The sequence below is a fragment of the Mesocricetus auratus genome, unplaced genomic scaffold, assembly GCF_017639785.1.
Source record: "Mesocricetus auratus isolate SY011 unplaced genomic scaffold, BCM_Maur_2.0 Super-Scaffold_100021, whole genome shotgun sequence".
NCBI classification, from domain to species: domain Eukaryota; kingdom Metazoa; phylum Chordata; class Mammalia; order Rodentia; family Cricetidae; genus Mesocricetus; species Mesocricetus auratus.
Window position 1 is genome coordinate 9,157,454 of NW_024429202.1, and position 16,086 is coordinate 9,173,539.

Here is a 16,086-nt window from a genome sequence, read left to right on the forward strand (position 1 = left end):
TGATTTTACTGAACAATAATCCTATAATTACCTTCATTTCCATTGGGCCTAGCATTTCTCCTGGAAAGCCAGAGTTGTTATTTCCGTTAACATAAGAATGATGCTATAACTTCTTTTAATAAGTGGATAGTGTATAAAATATTGTTGAGTCCAATACTGATGAACAGTAATTTTAAGATCCAGACACCCTTGAAATCTTAAGTAAGATCTCCCTTCCTTGGCACTGCGTAAGGAAATGGGAACTGCCCTCTACACAGCACGATAGCAGCTGTCTGGCATCTTGTGAGGTCTGAGCTGACTCCCCTGGCACCAGTCATGTTGATATGGATAAGTCAAGTGGAAGGAACCCAGGAGCATCTAAAGGGTGTGGAGAAATGCAAAGTCAGAGCTAACACACAGCATTGGTAATGGGAGTCCCAAGACAACAAAGGCACCGGGTCCCACAAGGGCCTACTCTGCCAAATCATACATTTTACTGTGCTAAGAGTGCTCTGTGGTGGAAAAGCCCAGCCGAAATAACCAGCAGAGTCACCAATTTCCATGTATGGCTGAAAACAAATAGGGCTGGTAATCCTAATGGACCGAAATCCATATCTAGAATATAAGATGTCCCCTGTCCTCCACACATGTTCCATCACTCACACATACACACACACACACCCCAAACACTCTAGGATAGTAATGAATTTAAAATTTTTAAGGAAATTAATAGATGATTCATTTTTCTTTTTTCTTTCCTCTTTTTTTTTTTGGGGGGGTTTGTTTTTTGAGATAGGGTTTCTCTGTGGCTTTGTAGGCTTTATAGGCTGTCATGGAACTAGCTTTTGTAGACCTGGCTAGTCTTGAACTCACAGAGATCTGCCTGCCTCTGCCTCCCGAGGGCTGGGATTAAAGGCATGCACCACGACTGCTCAGCTGATAAGCACATTTTTATATATAAATAAAACCACCAAGCGAAAAAGGAAAAAAAAATCCTCTTCTTACAGCACTCCGTAAGTATTAAATATTATATGTGCATTAGGAATTGCTGTCTGAATTCTTGAAGCATTTTTCTCTAAATTGGACTCAACATGAACTTTAAGATGATTAAAACAGCAGCAAGTTTTCGTTACATGCTGGGCTCTAACTTAGTAAGTGTAAGACGATGGAAGGACCGGCAATGATGGCGATGATCATGTCTTTTTCTAAAACAGATACCTTCTTTAATGCTGTAAATTGTGTGTGATTTTATTTTACATCTTCAGTTTTGTTTGCTTATAATTTCACACAGAAACAAGGCATAAATACAGTTAAGAAAAAATGTGCTGGAAATAAAGGCAGTACCAACACTGAGCAAATATAAACAAATACGGTAAGCACACCTACACAGAATCAGCACAGGCTATTTTTAGCTAAAACCCCAAAACCACTATGGCATTTTTATGGCTTATGACTGAAGAGGACCTTTCAAACCAGTGTCCCCAATTTGAACAGTAAGTCACTTCAGGGTTGATAAAAGATGATAATATAATGTAATACCAATATGTCAGCATCATAAAACTTAGAATCTTCATCAAATTGCCCCTTCCTGGTAGTATATTCATAAACATTTCACTTTTCTAAAGATTGAGTAGAGTTAGTTATTTATATGTATTTATTTTCTCATTTGTATTGCCTGAAGTATCATTCCTACATTACCTTTGTATGCTTCTATACTGATGGTATTTCAGATTATAAACTTCCTCAAGCTAGGAATTATAATTTTTTATGATTGCATATGGACCCAATATGTTCCCCCAAAGCAACAAAAAAAGTGAAGATAAAGCCCCAACAACAAGGCACACAATACTTTAAAGACCAAATTAGCAATTGTTCAAAAGATAAAAGATATGATCAAAAATCACCATGGAAGCTGCCAGAAGAAAGCCATGAAGAAGCATGATTTACACAAAAAATAGAGATTTCCAAGTACTGGGGAAGGGACTTGTAAACAGCTGAAGGCTGCTCTCCTGATGCCACAAACTGAGGAATTGTGGGTAAATTCCTGGTGGATTTCTTAGAAAAACAGTTTAATATCTGTTTACCAAAATAAGAATGTTCTTAATTCTTACTTCTTCACACATATTTAAATCTGTGGTTACTATTGAAAATGCTATGTATATATAAACTTAAATGGAACAACCTTTTAAGCACAGATTTAGCACTGAAGTAACATTTACTAAGCCATTAAATTTTTGCAATTACATACACGATGTAAGGCTCACTTATTGATAACAGCAAATACTAGTGAGCTGCTAACAAGCACTGCGTTACAGGCCTTGTAGACATCTCTCTCTCTCTCTCTGCTTTCCATCATATTAGCATATTACCTGTGAGTACAGAATTGGGTCTACGGACTTCCAGAGCTGATCTCTAAACTGTCACAGTGCAGTCAGGGTTCTGTGGGGGCGCTATTATCACTGACATCCCTCATACTGTAGCACATATGAAGAGTTTATTCTTTCTAATAATTCTAAACCAATGGCTATAAGCCGTGGTTTCTCAATGAGGGCTTGGAATACTAGGGTGGAGGGAGAGTTTGGTGAGTGTATAGTCACAGAGGCCCCCATGCACCTACACTGAGAGGTCTTCCCTCAGAGGAGCTTCACAGATGGCCAACTACACAGAGCAGCACTGATCATACAGCATCATTACCATTTCTCTGCCCCCACACCACTCTCCATCTAGTTCTCATTGTGCCCAATAACACAAAGTTATTAAAACATGGAACATTTCTAGGAAATCATAGCAACGGTGGCTAGATTCGGGATCTAACCTAATAATGCTCGTATTCAGTCATAAATGGGATCCTCCTGGTTTATTGTTCTAGGTCTTTTTAGCAATTAGGCTTCATTTCTGGATGATTAGACATTCTTTGAAAACTTTATTTCTTCTCACATGATTCATCTTAAAACATCACTTCTTTGTCAACAATTTTGTCTAGAAGTCAGACAGATATTTACCCACACAGAACTTATTACCATACTGGGCTCGGGTGATCCTCCTCCCTAGGCCTCTGGGGACACTTAAACTACAAGTCAATGCCACCAAGACCAACTGAAAGAGCTTTTATAAAAATAGATGAACCGTCATTTGTCTTGTTTACTAATGAAACAGTATTGAGCAAAAACAAATTTTGGTCTTTAAAAATAGTAGGGGAATGGAGAACTTCATCTGAGAGATTCACGGAGGGAGCAGAACCTCTCAGAAAGAATGGTCTCTGTTGCCATGGCATTTTCAACCAGGGACTGTGACGTCCGATCAACTCAAGGAGTAGTAGTGCGGGGCCTCTGGCTGCTTTTCCAGCTCAGACCCCACCGCGGAATATTTCTTCATTTGTGTCTGGCACCCTGCAAAACCTACGAACAGGAAGTGAGAAGAACTGAGACACCACCGTGCTAATTTCCTGAATACTGATTCTGAGGCCATTGGAGTAAGAGAAAACTACATTCCCACTGGTCCTGAAGCTGTGTTGTCTTTTGCAGCTGCGCAGTAGCTAGAAGCAAAGTTACCCATTCTTCAGCATCCTCGGGCCCTCATTTCCTTTTGTGGCAACTCTGCACAAGCTAACCTTCTTCACCTTCTTTTGGAGGAATTCTGAGCACTTGGAGGGTTTTTGCTTGACCAATGCATCCAAAGATACCAGTCGGCTAAAAGTCAAGACTCTCCACCGGTGTAAAGATTCTTGGCTCTGGAATCTAGGTGGCATGCATATAACAACCAAGACACTTGGTCACTGAGTGACCAGAGGAATATAAAGCATTGGAGCGTAAACCTGTTCTCTTGACTACAGCTTGCCAAAGCAGACTTACCATGACGAAAGAACAGTGGAAACGATGAGGGGGAAAGACACGAGCAGAACCGAAGCAACACAGAGCATGGAGGGACGAAAACGATACTGTTGGCTATCCGAGAAAGAGAGGAAACAGATGGAAAGACAGGCACACCGCACCAGCCAGGCCAGAGACTTTAAGAGCAGAATGTGTAGATTTTTCCCCAATGAACGGCTACCGAGAATTGTGTACGACGGCCAGACAGCACAAAAAAGGCAGATGGTCAAAAAGAGGGAGCAGGCGCAGATCAAAGACCACCAGGAGCGCATGCTTCGAGGCAGGGAACAGATAGAGCAAAGACTCAAGGAAAGACTCTTGAGAAGAAGCCAGGGCCAGCTCCCTTCACTAGAGAAGCTCGAGAAAGTGAAGAAGGAGATGAAAGACTTTGAAAGGGCTAATGCACACCCGCTTTTGGAGCTGCGCAGGAAAAGCCTCATTAAGTTGGAAAGTCTTATCGAGAAGTCTCAGGCACGAGAGGAAGCGAAAACGGCAAAGCCTCACCAAAAGAAATTCCTGGCCTTGCCAACCTTTTTGAAAAGTCACAGCCGAAAAATCAAAGACCAGTAAAATTTCAGTGCTTTTCGTGAAGGAAAAAAAAATTCCTGGAAATTAATAAAGACTTTTAGAAGTACTGTGTCATTCAGGAAATTATACAGTAAGTAACTGATACCCCATCTTCCTTATGAAAGAGCTGGAAGGGATGGAGAGACCGCTTGCTCAGTTCCCAGCACCCACATGACAGCTCACAACCACCTGTGACTGTAGTTCCAAGGGATCTGACACTCTGTTTTGGCCTCAGTAGGCACCGAGTATTCTAGTGAACAGACATGTGTGCAAGCAAAACACTCATACACATAAAATAACTTTTTTAAAAAGGGAGTTTAAAATTAACTTTATTCTCCATATTCTGCTTTTCTTTTAAAAAAGTCGAAGCACAAACCATCATTAATAGTCTCCTACATGTTGGAAGTATTCATTGTAGATGCATAGAACAACAAAAACAAAACAGTCAAGGAAAAAGATTACCTATGTAAGGAGATACAGGGAGATAAAATTTAGAGTATAAAATCTAAATTCACAAAATGCTTTAAGAACAAATGAAAGGTACTTCTCTGTCATTTTCATAAATTATAGGCTGGCATGAAAAATTCAGAATCTGAAGTTGGAAACAAATCCCATGAAATAGTCTTTAAAATAATGTGATTTTAATTTGAATATATTTCAGAATCCTTTCAACTAATCAAACAAGATAAAGATCTCATTAAGTCAAACTCTCAAAAGGCAAGCCTCACAAAAGAACAAGAACCAATCATATTCATTTGGCCAATTTTACAAAGCAAGCTGAGGTGATGGGCAGGGGTAAACAGAAGGGTGGTGGCTATTTGTCAAGAGGCAACTATGTGGTATCATGTCCCTAAGTAAAAGACCACCCAAAGATACGTTCACTGGGGAAAGCCGAGAAAACCACGGCAGAGTCATGGCACCAACACAAGCAATGCTCTTTCCAGAAGAATTTATTTACAAAATAAACCAAAAATCGTACTTGGAAACCCCTTTCTACAGCCGAATATCACAATGATTTTTCCTTTGATTAGAAAACCATTAAGTAGCAACCCTTTGCTTCTCTGTGGCTTCACTACAAGGAACACAAATGGCCATTTTTAACATGCAGGGAATTGGAAATATTTTCTGAAAACATTACCACAGGAAAAATTTAAACTTTTTAACAGACCTCCCCTGTGGCAGTAGGCCAGGAATTCCCACATCACGTGGCCATCTGGCCTCACCTCCTCACTACTGCTCTGCACAGGACACTGGGAAAGTTCCAGACGTTTTCACCAAAGAACAGGTTTGGTTTCAAAGAACTTAACCTCTTGCATGAAACAAATGATATAGATTTCCTCAATGGGGAACCTAGTTAAGAGTTTTAATATATATTGAAAAATCTGAAAGTGATAAGTTATAGTATGAGGTTTTCCTCAAAATAGGACAAGACAATAAAAAAATGAACTAAAAAAACCCTGCATGTTTCTTGAAAACTAGTCAAATTCCAGGGACAGCTTAGGCTATGACATTTTAAATATTGAATAACTGAATGAAGAATTTTAATTTTGGCCAAAGAAATGAAGTGAATTGAATGCAAAGTTTCTTGAAGCAAAACACACTACCTTCAAGTCTGACCATTAATTTTCAGTAATACTTTTATATAGTTTATCTCCACAAACAATCTTTTCTGCTAAAATATGTGGAGGAAAAAACTATGCAAGGGTTTCTAGTCTTTCTCTCATTTGGACTACTGTATTTATTTGGGAGTAGATCTTCAAGAAAGAATAAAAACAGATCTTAAAAATTTAGACACTGCCAGATGTTGGTAGCCCATGCCTTTAATCCCAGCACTCAGGAGGCAGAGGCAGGCAGATCTCTGTGAGTTTGAGGCTAGCCTGGTCTACAGAACGAGTCCCAGGACAGCCTCCAAAACAATACAGAGAAATCCTGTCTCGAAAAACAAAACAAAAACAAAAAAAAAAATAGGCACTCAGTAAGATTAAAAAAAAACAGTATTTTAAGAGAAGATAAACTACTGAGTATCTGACCGGCTGATAAAGGAGTGACATGAAAATAGCCAAACAACTCTTACAACTCAATAAGAAAAAAATTCAACTAAGTAGAGGCCACAGGGCCTCATTAGCAGAGAAAACATGAAGTCTTTGTGGTAGTGACCTTCAGTCCCAGCACTTGGGACCTTTAGTCCAGCAGAAGTAGGCAGGTCTCTGCAGATTTGAAAGGGAAGCCTGGTCTACAAGTGCTGGGCTAGCCAGGACTACACAGGAAGGCTGACTCAAAAAAAAAAAAAAAAGAAAAAAAGAAAAGAAAAGATGACAACTGCATACATGAAAACGTGGTCAGCAAGTATTAGGCACACAAAATGACAAAATCCTGCCATTTATTAGCAACTGGGGTGGAACTGAAGACACTGAGTGTAATAAGCCAGGTAGGGCACACAGGAAGCACTGCACACTTCCATCTATACAGAATACAAACAGGCTTAGTTCAGAAAGCAAAGACGCAGAAAGAACAGTGGCTACTAGAGGCCAGAGGGGAAGGCGGGGCAATAAGAACAGGTGGATCAGGGTTGCAAACTATGGCCAGACAGGCCGACTGTTGTGTTTAGTGCACCGTGGGTACTTACATAAGTTAACAGTGTTACTCAATCCAATACAGCTGGCCCATTGCGAATGTCTTCCTCAGAAGCAAGGAATTTTTAAATGATAGATAACCGAAGGATACAGAGAAGATCAACATACAAAGTACTAGTGCACCCAACACCAGGTTGTGATACAGAAACAAATTTGAAAGAAAGCTAAGTGCAGTTACTATACAATACAGCAGTCAAATTTCTTGACATTTACCATAAAGAATATAAAGATTAAAAGTACCCCACAACTCCACCCACATGCCAATATAATAGAGACATTTCCCCTCTTCCCAGATTAAAACAGCTTGTGTCAAGTTAACTAACTAGCCAGTACACACAAAAGTATGCTCAACTATGACTAAAACTATAAGACTCTGGAAAGGCAAAGGTACGCAGAAATTAAACACTGACGGCTAAGAATTCAGAGGGGAAGAAAGTGGTATAAATGGAGCCCAGATATTGCTAAAGTAATCAAACTATCTATACTATACTTTCATCATGGACACATCACTATAGGCATCTGTCCAAGCCCACAGAATGGGAACTGGAGTCCAACTCCTAATGCAAACTGTGGCTGATGATAAATACTGGCTCACCACCTGTAACTGACACTGGAGGAGGGGACAAGTAGCAATGGAGGATGAGTACAGGGGAAGAGTTTTTCTGCAACATAAAACTGTACTAATAACTCAAGTCTATAAAAAGCAAAATGAATGCAGACATTTTGGTAATGAAAAGTCATCCATATTCAAATTTTATAACAAAAGTGTTATCAAAGCACAAATTCTGTGTTAAGAGCAATTTAGAACTATGCCTGCCACTGGCCCTAGCAGAAGCAGGGTTGCTCCTGTAGCATGCATGCCCAGTGCCCATAACATCACAGGACAAAACAATTATCAAATCACTGATCTCTAAACCCGTGTCCTCAGATTTGATAGCTGCATGCCTTTAGCATACATTATTGTATTTCCTTCACACTCACTAATTCTCCTGAGAAAAATGAGATCAAAAGAGGACTGAGATGTCCAAGGGAGCAACAAAAAAGGCTAAAAAGGTTCACTGCCAGTAGTGGCACAAAGCCAGCCCTGACTCCTAGACTCAGTGCTCCTATCCACCAAAGCCTTTCTGTATCCTGGAGTAGACTTTTCTCACGTTTGTTGCAGCCACTCACGTGGGTGCCTTGTACTTTGTTTACAGGAGAGGTTCAGGTTCTGAGTCTAGCATTATAGATCCTGTTTCTGACACTGACTCTGTGAAAAAAAAGTCAAGACTTAAGGGGGAGATGACACTCCCATCACATTCATCACATTCTGATTTATCAAAACAAAAATATGGAAAAACAAAAATGTGACTGTGCCTTAAAATGAGAATAAACAGTTGGACCACAGAAACCTGGGTAACATTTGAAAAACTAAGATTAAGAAGCTGTAGAGGAGGATCAGTAGTTAGGAGCACTTAATGTTCTCCACAAGCCCTGAGTACAGTTCCTAGCACCCACACTGGCTTTGCTGACTCCCCATGGGAGGCCTTACCCTATCTAAGGAATGGATGGGAATATGCTGGTGAGAGGGAAGAGGGGGGAGGGGGAAGGGGAAGGGGATCTTTGGTTGGTATGTAAAATGAATATAATAAAATGAAAAACTAATTCTCTAAGATAGCATGCTTTTGAAATGATTTTTGCCCATTTAAATCAAATATATCTAACTTTAATACACAGTGTGTTTCATGTTAGGATTCCAAGAATCAAATTATGCATCTGGGCCTTGATCTTCCTTCGCCAGTCTATTCATTCATTAGAAAACAGTGAAAAGAGCCAGGCATGATGGCACAGGCCTCTCATCCCAACACTTGCATTTGGGAAGCACAGACAGGTAAATCTATGAGTTCATGGCCAGTTTGGTCTACATAACAAGATGCAGCCCAGCCAGGGCTACCTAGTGAGACCCCATGTCAAAAATAAATAATTATTAACAAAGATAAGACCATACAGAAATCAGTGACATCATTTTGTTAACTACTTGGTCTTTACATGGCTTATGTTGGTGGTTCTCAAATGACATGCCTTCAAAACCAAGAAGGTTCTATCAAGCACTACAATTTATAGGTTTTTTATTAAATTAATTAGTGACAAAACAAAGTTTTCAATCAACTTTTACAATACTAACTATACTCCTCCACACAACGCAAGAATTTCTTGTTTCCAAGAGAATGCTGAATGTGGTTAACAAGAAAAAGAATAAACACAATGGTACTTAAAGGACTGGTTAGTGATACAGAAGAAAGATCACTACCTCACACTTAGAAATAAAGTGTATACTTCACTACACTAACTGTTTAAAGTAACTGACAAAGATATATTTAAGGAAAATCGTCCCAGTGCTTAGTGTGCTGGGGATAAAGCGCAGTCAAGTTATCTTTCAAACATACAGTGCTGATATGGACTGTTCTCTAATGCTTTCACAATTGCATGCAGGACAGCATTCTATTTAGACACATGCATACACACAGAAGCAGTTTTCCAAAGGGCCATAAAAATCTAATAGTGATGCGACAGTCCCAAGCAAGAGGAAACTAAATTGAACCTGCTGTGGTTGTGTGTGTGTGTAAGCACATATATGAATACTGACACCAATGTTTATAAGTGCACAGACATGTGGAGGCCAGAAATTGGCATCAATAGCTTCCTCTATCACTCCACAATCTCATCTTTTGGGGTAAGGGCCTCTCACAGACCCTGGAGCTCACCAATAGGAAAGATTGGCCAGTACTCTGGGATCTATCTGCCTGCTGCCTGTTCCCACCCCTCTCCACCCCCCCTCCTTCCCCCTCACCCAGGAGAAGGAGGACTAGAGTTACAGAAGTTCTCCACTATACTCAGCTTTTTTCCCCTTGTTTTTGTTTTTTGTTTTTTTCTCAAGACAGGGTTTCCTTGTGCAGCCCTGACTGTCTTGGAACCCACTATGTAGAACAAGCTGGCATCAAACTCAGAGATGGCCTGCCTCAACCTCCTGAGTGCTGGGATTAAAGGCATATGTCACCACTATCTGAATATGCCCAGTTTTTACACGGATGCTAAGTAGAAAACTTGGGTCCTCGTGCTGGCACAGTAGGTAATTTATCAGTTGAGCCCTCTGCTCAGCCCTCCTGCGGTATGCATTTTTGTTAAATTACTAAATAAAGCCACTCTCATCTTGAGTCGTCTCCTTCTACTCTCATGGTTCCTAAGAATATTTATTCCAAAACCCCAAACTATAAAAGAGACAATGAATGGTTAAACAAGCTGTAAGTGGTGTGCTGGCTAGTTTTATGTCGACTTGATATAAGCTAGTTTTATCTGAAAGGAGGGAACCTCAACTAAGAAAATGCCTCCATAAGATTCTGCTGTAGGGAATTCTTAGTGATTGATGGGAAAGGCCCATCATTGTGGGTGATGCAATCCCTGAACAGGTGGTCCTCCTGGGTTCTATAAGAAAGCAAGCTGAGCAAGCCTTGAGGAGCAAGCCTGTAAACAGCACCCTCCATGGCCTCTGCATCAGCTCCTGCCTCCAGGATCCTGCTTGCTCCCTGAGTTCCTTTGATGAAGACCAACTGACTTTGGTCATGGTATTTCATCACAGCCATACTAACCCTAACTAAGACAAGTGGCAAGGTACCATTTTTCAAGTGAAGTTTAGAAGCCTAAGGATGGGAGCAAGCAAATTTTCAGTAATAGTTCCCACAGGCATGATTTTTGTTTTAAATAAACTGGCAGATAAAGGCTCTTTAATTGTTGCAGGATAATGGCAATGGGGAGAGGAAGTGGATATGGAATGAGGCTAATGGTGCAGATTTGTAACAAATGGAACAGAAAAGATGTGGTGGAAATGGACGTGACTCAAGAGAAGGCAGTAATAACCAGAACTTCTAGTCTGTGCTGGGAAGACGCCTCAGTCGGTAAAATGTTTGCCAGACGAGCATGAAGACCTGAACTTGGATCCCCAGAATTTACAGACATGTGGAGCAATGCATGTTTGTAATCTCAGTACTGGGGAGGCAGAGGCAGGAAGATCCCTAAGATTTGCTGGCCACTCAGGATAAGCCAATCTCTGAGTTTCAGGGTCAGTGAGAGATGCTGTCTCAAAACAATATGGAAAGAGACACCCAACATTGACCACTGGCTTTCACATGTACAGACGCACACACATTTGGTTATACTCAGCAGAAAAGCAAAAGGAGGAACTTTCAACTTGTGCAGATGGATGGGAAGGGTGCGTGCCTCAACCACCTCAGCTTGTACAGTACTGCTGGGACAGAGGAGGGAGGAACACCCTTGGGTTTTCCCTGCTCTCAGGACAACCTAGTGCCTTGACACTCAGGGCCCTGTGAATATTACCATGTTTTGTTTTCAACATGAAATGAAAAACACCGCTGACCACTGGGAATCAATGATAAGCTCTTATACAATGGCAGCTATGCTGGTAAGAAAACTTATTTGCAGGACAGTAAAACAAAACTATCAAATTAAAACCATTTGGATTGTGAATAATGTCATGAGATTCTTTTTAAGTTATAATGTTTTGGCGCTATAATTTTATTACATTTAAATGTTATCAGGAGTTTCTATCTAGAAGCGTGCATATATAAATGTTTAAGTAACAGGAGAAAAAATTCACAAAACATGAGGCTTAACCAACAACTTGAGTTAGTGGGCTGTGGCTAGGGGAAGTAACAAATTTTAGGACTACTGTTGATAAATTTTGTGATGGGCAACTTACCTTGCCTCCATGCTTACTCAAATTTCTAATTTGTATAACAGTGTTAATGACACTTTTATCCCTGTAAGGGTTGGGGAAAGATAAGAACTATGAACTGGCTAGGCTTGGCCCCTGGCATATAACAACAAACATTTACACTCCAGCCAAAGGTTGGCACAGGGATGCTAGCCGTGCTTCCCACCAGTCAGAAGCAGACTCTGAGTTCAGGTTTTAATCTGTCGTGATGAGACGAGAGCCTGACTTTCTATGGGTGAGAATAGTCCCCATTCCAAAAGAGGGTAGAGGCGCTTGCATGGCTTAGGACTCTACCATTCTAAAAGTAATGTCCTGACTTTCTATGGGTGGGAATAGTCCCCATTTCAAAAGAGGGTAGGGGCACTTGCATGGCTTTAGGACTCTATCATTCTAAAAATAATGTCCCGCAGCTGTTTAAAATTTATTTTTTTTAGACCATAGTACCACTGTTTGGTTGTTTCCAATTTCTCAGACCACAAATAGTAAAAGTGTACTCAGTCTACTGCAAACATAAATAGCAAATGCACGCTTCAGCACTTTTTAAAGGATATGGAAATTGGCAACAAAAACACAGTTCATGTTGAAAATTTACGACAGCCTGCCATATTTCTTCAGAAATACAATCAGGTAAAAATTAGGAAGATCTCTACCAGCTGGGTGGTATTTTTATGTTTTTTCACTTATATTTTCACTCGCTGAAAGACTTTCATTATGCAGCTCCTGGCACTTGATAAAATAGAGCAATGGTACCTTTGCTAAAACCACAGTTTCTCTGGTTATGTTTAGCATTACACAAACACCCTTCACCTTAGATATCCTTTCGAATTGGGTGTTTAATTGGACATGCACTGAAGAGATGATCTTTTTCCAGAATAGGATGCTTTCTGAATATCATTAAAGGGCAGAATTGTGTTTTTACAACTTTTCAAAAGTGTGTGTGAGCATTCCAACTACTAGGTATTGTGAAAATATGGAAAAAGGGCATGAATATAAAACAATGCAGACTGATCTACTGTGTAGCTACAAATTAAAAGAAGGAAACAAAACTGTAGGAAATATATAAAAAGCCACAACATGAATTGTATGTCCTTTCACTGTTCTGGGTATGTAAGAAATAACACACCCTCTGCTTGTAGGAGTTTGAGAAATAAGAAAAACATTCATGGTGTGAAAGGTTGTTAAAATAAGTAATATTTAATGTTAAATTCAACAAAGAAAAAAGTTATACACTAGGAATAAATATTTGAAAAATCTCTTACCTAAATATGTTTACATATTTAAACAAGCAATAATAAAAGATTTAAAATCTGTGGAATTTAACACTAAAAGGACAAATGATCAAATGATAAAATGGAGAAAAATAGCACTTGGTAATTTTAGAGAATTTATTTGTATATCTTGCTTTTCTTGAAAAAACATAAATGAGTAATTCAAAAGTTGGTGACTTGGATATAGTGGCCTGAGGGTAAAGGATCATTTGAGATTAGATACTAGCCTGGGCAATATAATTAAGCCAATTCTCAGAAGGAAACAAAAATTAATGACAACAGTCTACACTCCGATCTACTTATTTAAATGAGCTGGAAGAAAAATAAACCAAGCTAGCTATTTTTAGGGTCTTCTAGTCACCATATAATTTTTATCAATCATGCTTTATAGATGAACATTTTCAGATTCACTAAGTACATGATTTTTCACTGGATGAGAGTATCCATGTGTCTTCTAAGAGTTCAGTAAACTACTACAGATAATGAAAAATCAATTTGTGCAATGAAACAAAACTAAGGTCAAATGAATGAGAAAGACAACTAAAAATTTTATTGAGTGCTGGTTAAAAAATTGAATTTATTACTTTTTTTGCTCAATGAAAACAAAATAAAGACTGTGAATTACAGGCATTTTGAGGCCTTTATCTCCTTCCTAACACAGCCTCTTTCCCATCCTTCTCTAATCCCGTGATTTTGCTATGCTGAATGTGCAATATTGAAAATGAACCTATAAGTATCAAGTTAAATTGAAAAAGCAGTGGAGGGAACAAACTATATCACAACTTGAGAAAGGTAAGGCTGGGTTTTCCTCATCCCGGCCAGAACTGATTTAGAATATAAACTATGAATCTTCCTGGGTTAATTTTGCCCTATTTTGGGGGCTGTGTGGTTAACACAAGCTTGACAGCATGGCACGGCAGCTGTCCTGGGGGTTATCTACAAGTCTCTCAGAGTCGCAGCTAAGCCTTTTAGTCTCTTCAATGATATAAGAAAGGTTAGCTGCTTGAAACTACCCATTATTGCTTTAGAATGTCATTTAACCACATTTTCCTAACATAAGAGTGGATCTAATCAATATGAAAACCAGGAACAGAATAATATTTTTCAAAGGGCTTTTCAAATGGAAATTTATAGACTAGTGATACAGTTTTCTAATTTGAAACAAGATCGCTTTTTACAAGATTGAATGTCATTTTGTATTCAGAACAGCAGAGAATAAAGATTAAAAGTTAAATGTCTACCTCATTTGCTATAATCATAAGTTCTGAGATGGAAAGAAATACAGAATTCAACACTAGCAGCTAATGGAACATACAAACCTTGCAATTTAAAATAAAAAAGCTTCCTCCTGATACTATATAGTCACTTTGGGTTAAAAGAACATTTTCCCCTTATATTAACCATAAAGAACAGACAGTAAAAGAAAATAATCACTGCCAACGCATTACAATGATTTGCTGAATATTTAACTAATGGAAACAAATTTAGCTTCAGAACCTAGGCATGGCCACACAGCAGTGAGCCAGGCCTCATCGACGACAACACACAGCCCTGCATCTCTGAGTGGACAGGATGCACCCATCTGCTCTTTGGCCATGGGTTGGTTACAGCGCCATCCAGTCTGAGGGATCTGAAATAACGGCCCTGGTGACCCCAGCACATTCATTACTGCCATGCAGTCAGCATCGTCCCTTAGCGAGCACACGCTAGCCTCCACCATCACTGTTGGTATAAGCTCTAGACAACAGGAAACTAATCACATGGTCAGGGTTACAGAGAAATGTGAGAAAATAGCTACCAACAGACACGTCACAACCATTTCATCCTGTACAAACTTCTTCTGTTGCTTTATTACATTTTTAAATGCTAGACAATAACTGCATCATCCTCCTTAAGCAGGCTGTTGAGCTGTTTGAAGACAAGCTCTTTTAAATCAGATATGCAAAAATGTATTGTAAATTTATTAAATTGACGATAATGCCCTACATGTACTTAAAAATAATTTTTAAATGTTCTTGTTTAGCTGGGTTAAATATCTACACATGATTAAGTTATTTCTAATATAGTAAGTTTAGTTTTTCTTGCAGTGTCCCCCCGAAATTACCTTCATCTTTAACTATTTTTCATACCATTTAGAACTTAGATTGAGACCTATTCTTCCTGGTTACCTGAGGACTGGATAATTAAAGTACAGACTTTCATGGTCACTTACACATTAATTTTATGAGAAAATAATTTTCCATATTAAAATTGTTTCCTAGTCTTTTTATAGTGAACAAAGAACACATCAAAAGGACTGGGGGTGCCATAGACTGCTTCTCCAATCATGGGCAGCAGCACAGCTGAAGAGTGACAAGACAGGTAATTGAATAGAAGCGCTAACTGCAGTGGCTCCCAGTAGCATAGCTTTCACATTACTTCAAACCACTGCAACCCTGTGGCAGCTTCTGTGTTGCTGTGGGTATCTTTCCGTCTTTAACCCTCAAAGCCCTGTCTTCTGTCTGTCAGCAGCAGCAGAGCATTCACAACTCACAAATGGTTTCCTTCTCCCAATGCATGACTTTGAACTCTGACTTAAAAAAAAATTCAGTTAAATGCTGTGTTTCTTTAAGACCAGAGCCTTATTTATGGGAGTCTGTGGCTTAACTGAAAACAATTTTTCTGTTCCAAGGCAACTCAGTCAGTTTGAGTCTGAAATGCCATAAACTAGCGTTCATCCACCAATAGAAATGTGTGCAGAAAAGGCACTGGGGCCAATGTCATAACCCTTGTCAATGAAATCAGAGACAAAATGAAAAGCCAAAGTAGAGAAAATAAAACATTTATAACTTTTAAAATTACAATGGATTATAAATGTAAACACTTGTGCAACATCACTTATTCAAACCCATTTAATAAAGCCGAAAAATGCAAATAAGTTACCAGATTTATGATGCCATGACCCCTCCATACAATAAACACTTAAAATTCCTTAGTGGTATTGTACAATATTTGTTCATTAA

The 16,086-nt window shown here is 39.2% G+C and overlaps 2 protein-coding genes across 4 annotated transcripts in view; one reads left to right on the plus strand and one right to left on the minus strand.

Annotated features, from left to right (window-relative positions):
• Positions 1-16,086, minus strand: part of Supt3h (SPT3 homolog, SAGA and STAGA complex component) — a 342,544-nt gene that overhangs the window by 229,561 nt on the left and 96,897 nt on the right. The window lies entirely within an intron of this gene.
• LOC101834896 (putative uncharacterized protein ZNRD1-AS1) lies at positions 3,265-4,482 on the plus strand. Its single transcript, XM_005072307.3, has one exon. The coding sequence runs from the start codon at positions 3,855-3,857 to the stop codon at positions 4,416-4,418; it is 564 nt and encodes a 187-aa protein (XP_005072364.2). The 5' UTR covers positions 3,265-3,854; the 3' UTR covers positions 4,419-4,482.

What these genes read in the sequence shown, in the direction of transcription:
- LOC101834896 (XM_005072307.3), top strand. Translation starts at nt 3,855, where the DNA reads ATGAGGGGGAAAGACACGAGCAGAACCGAAGCAACACAGAGCATGGAG.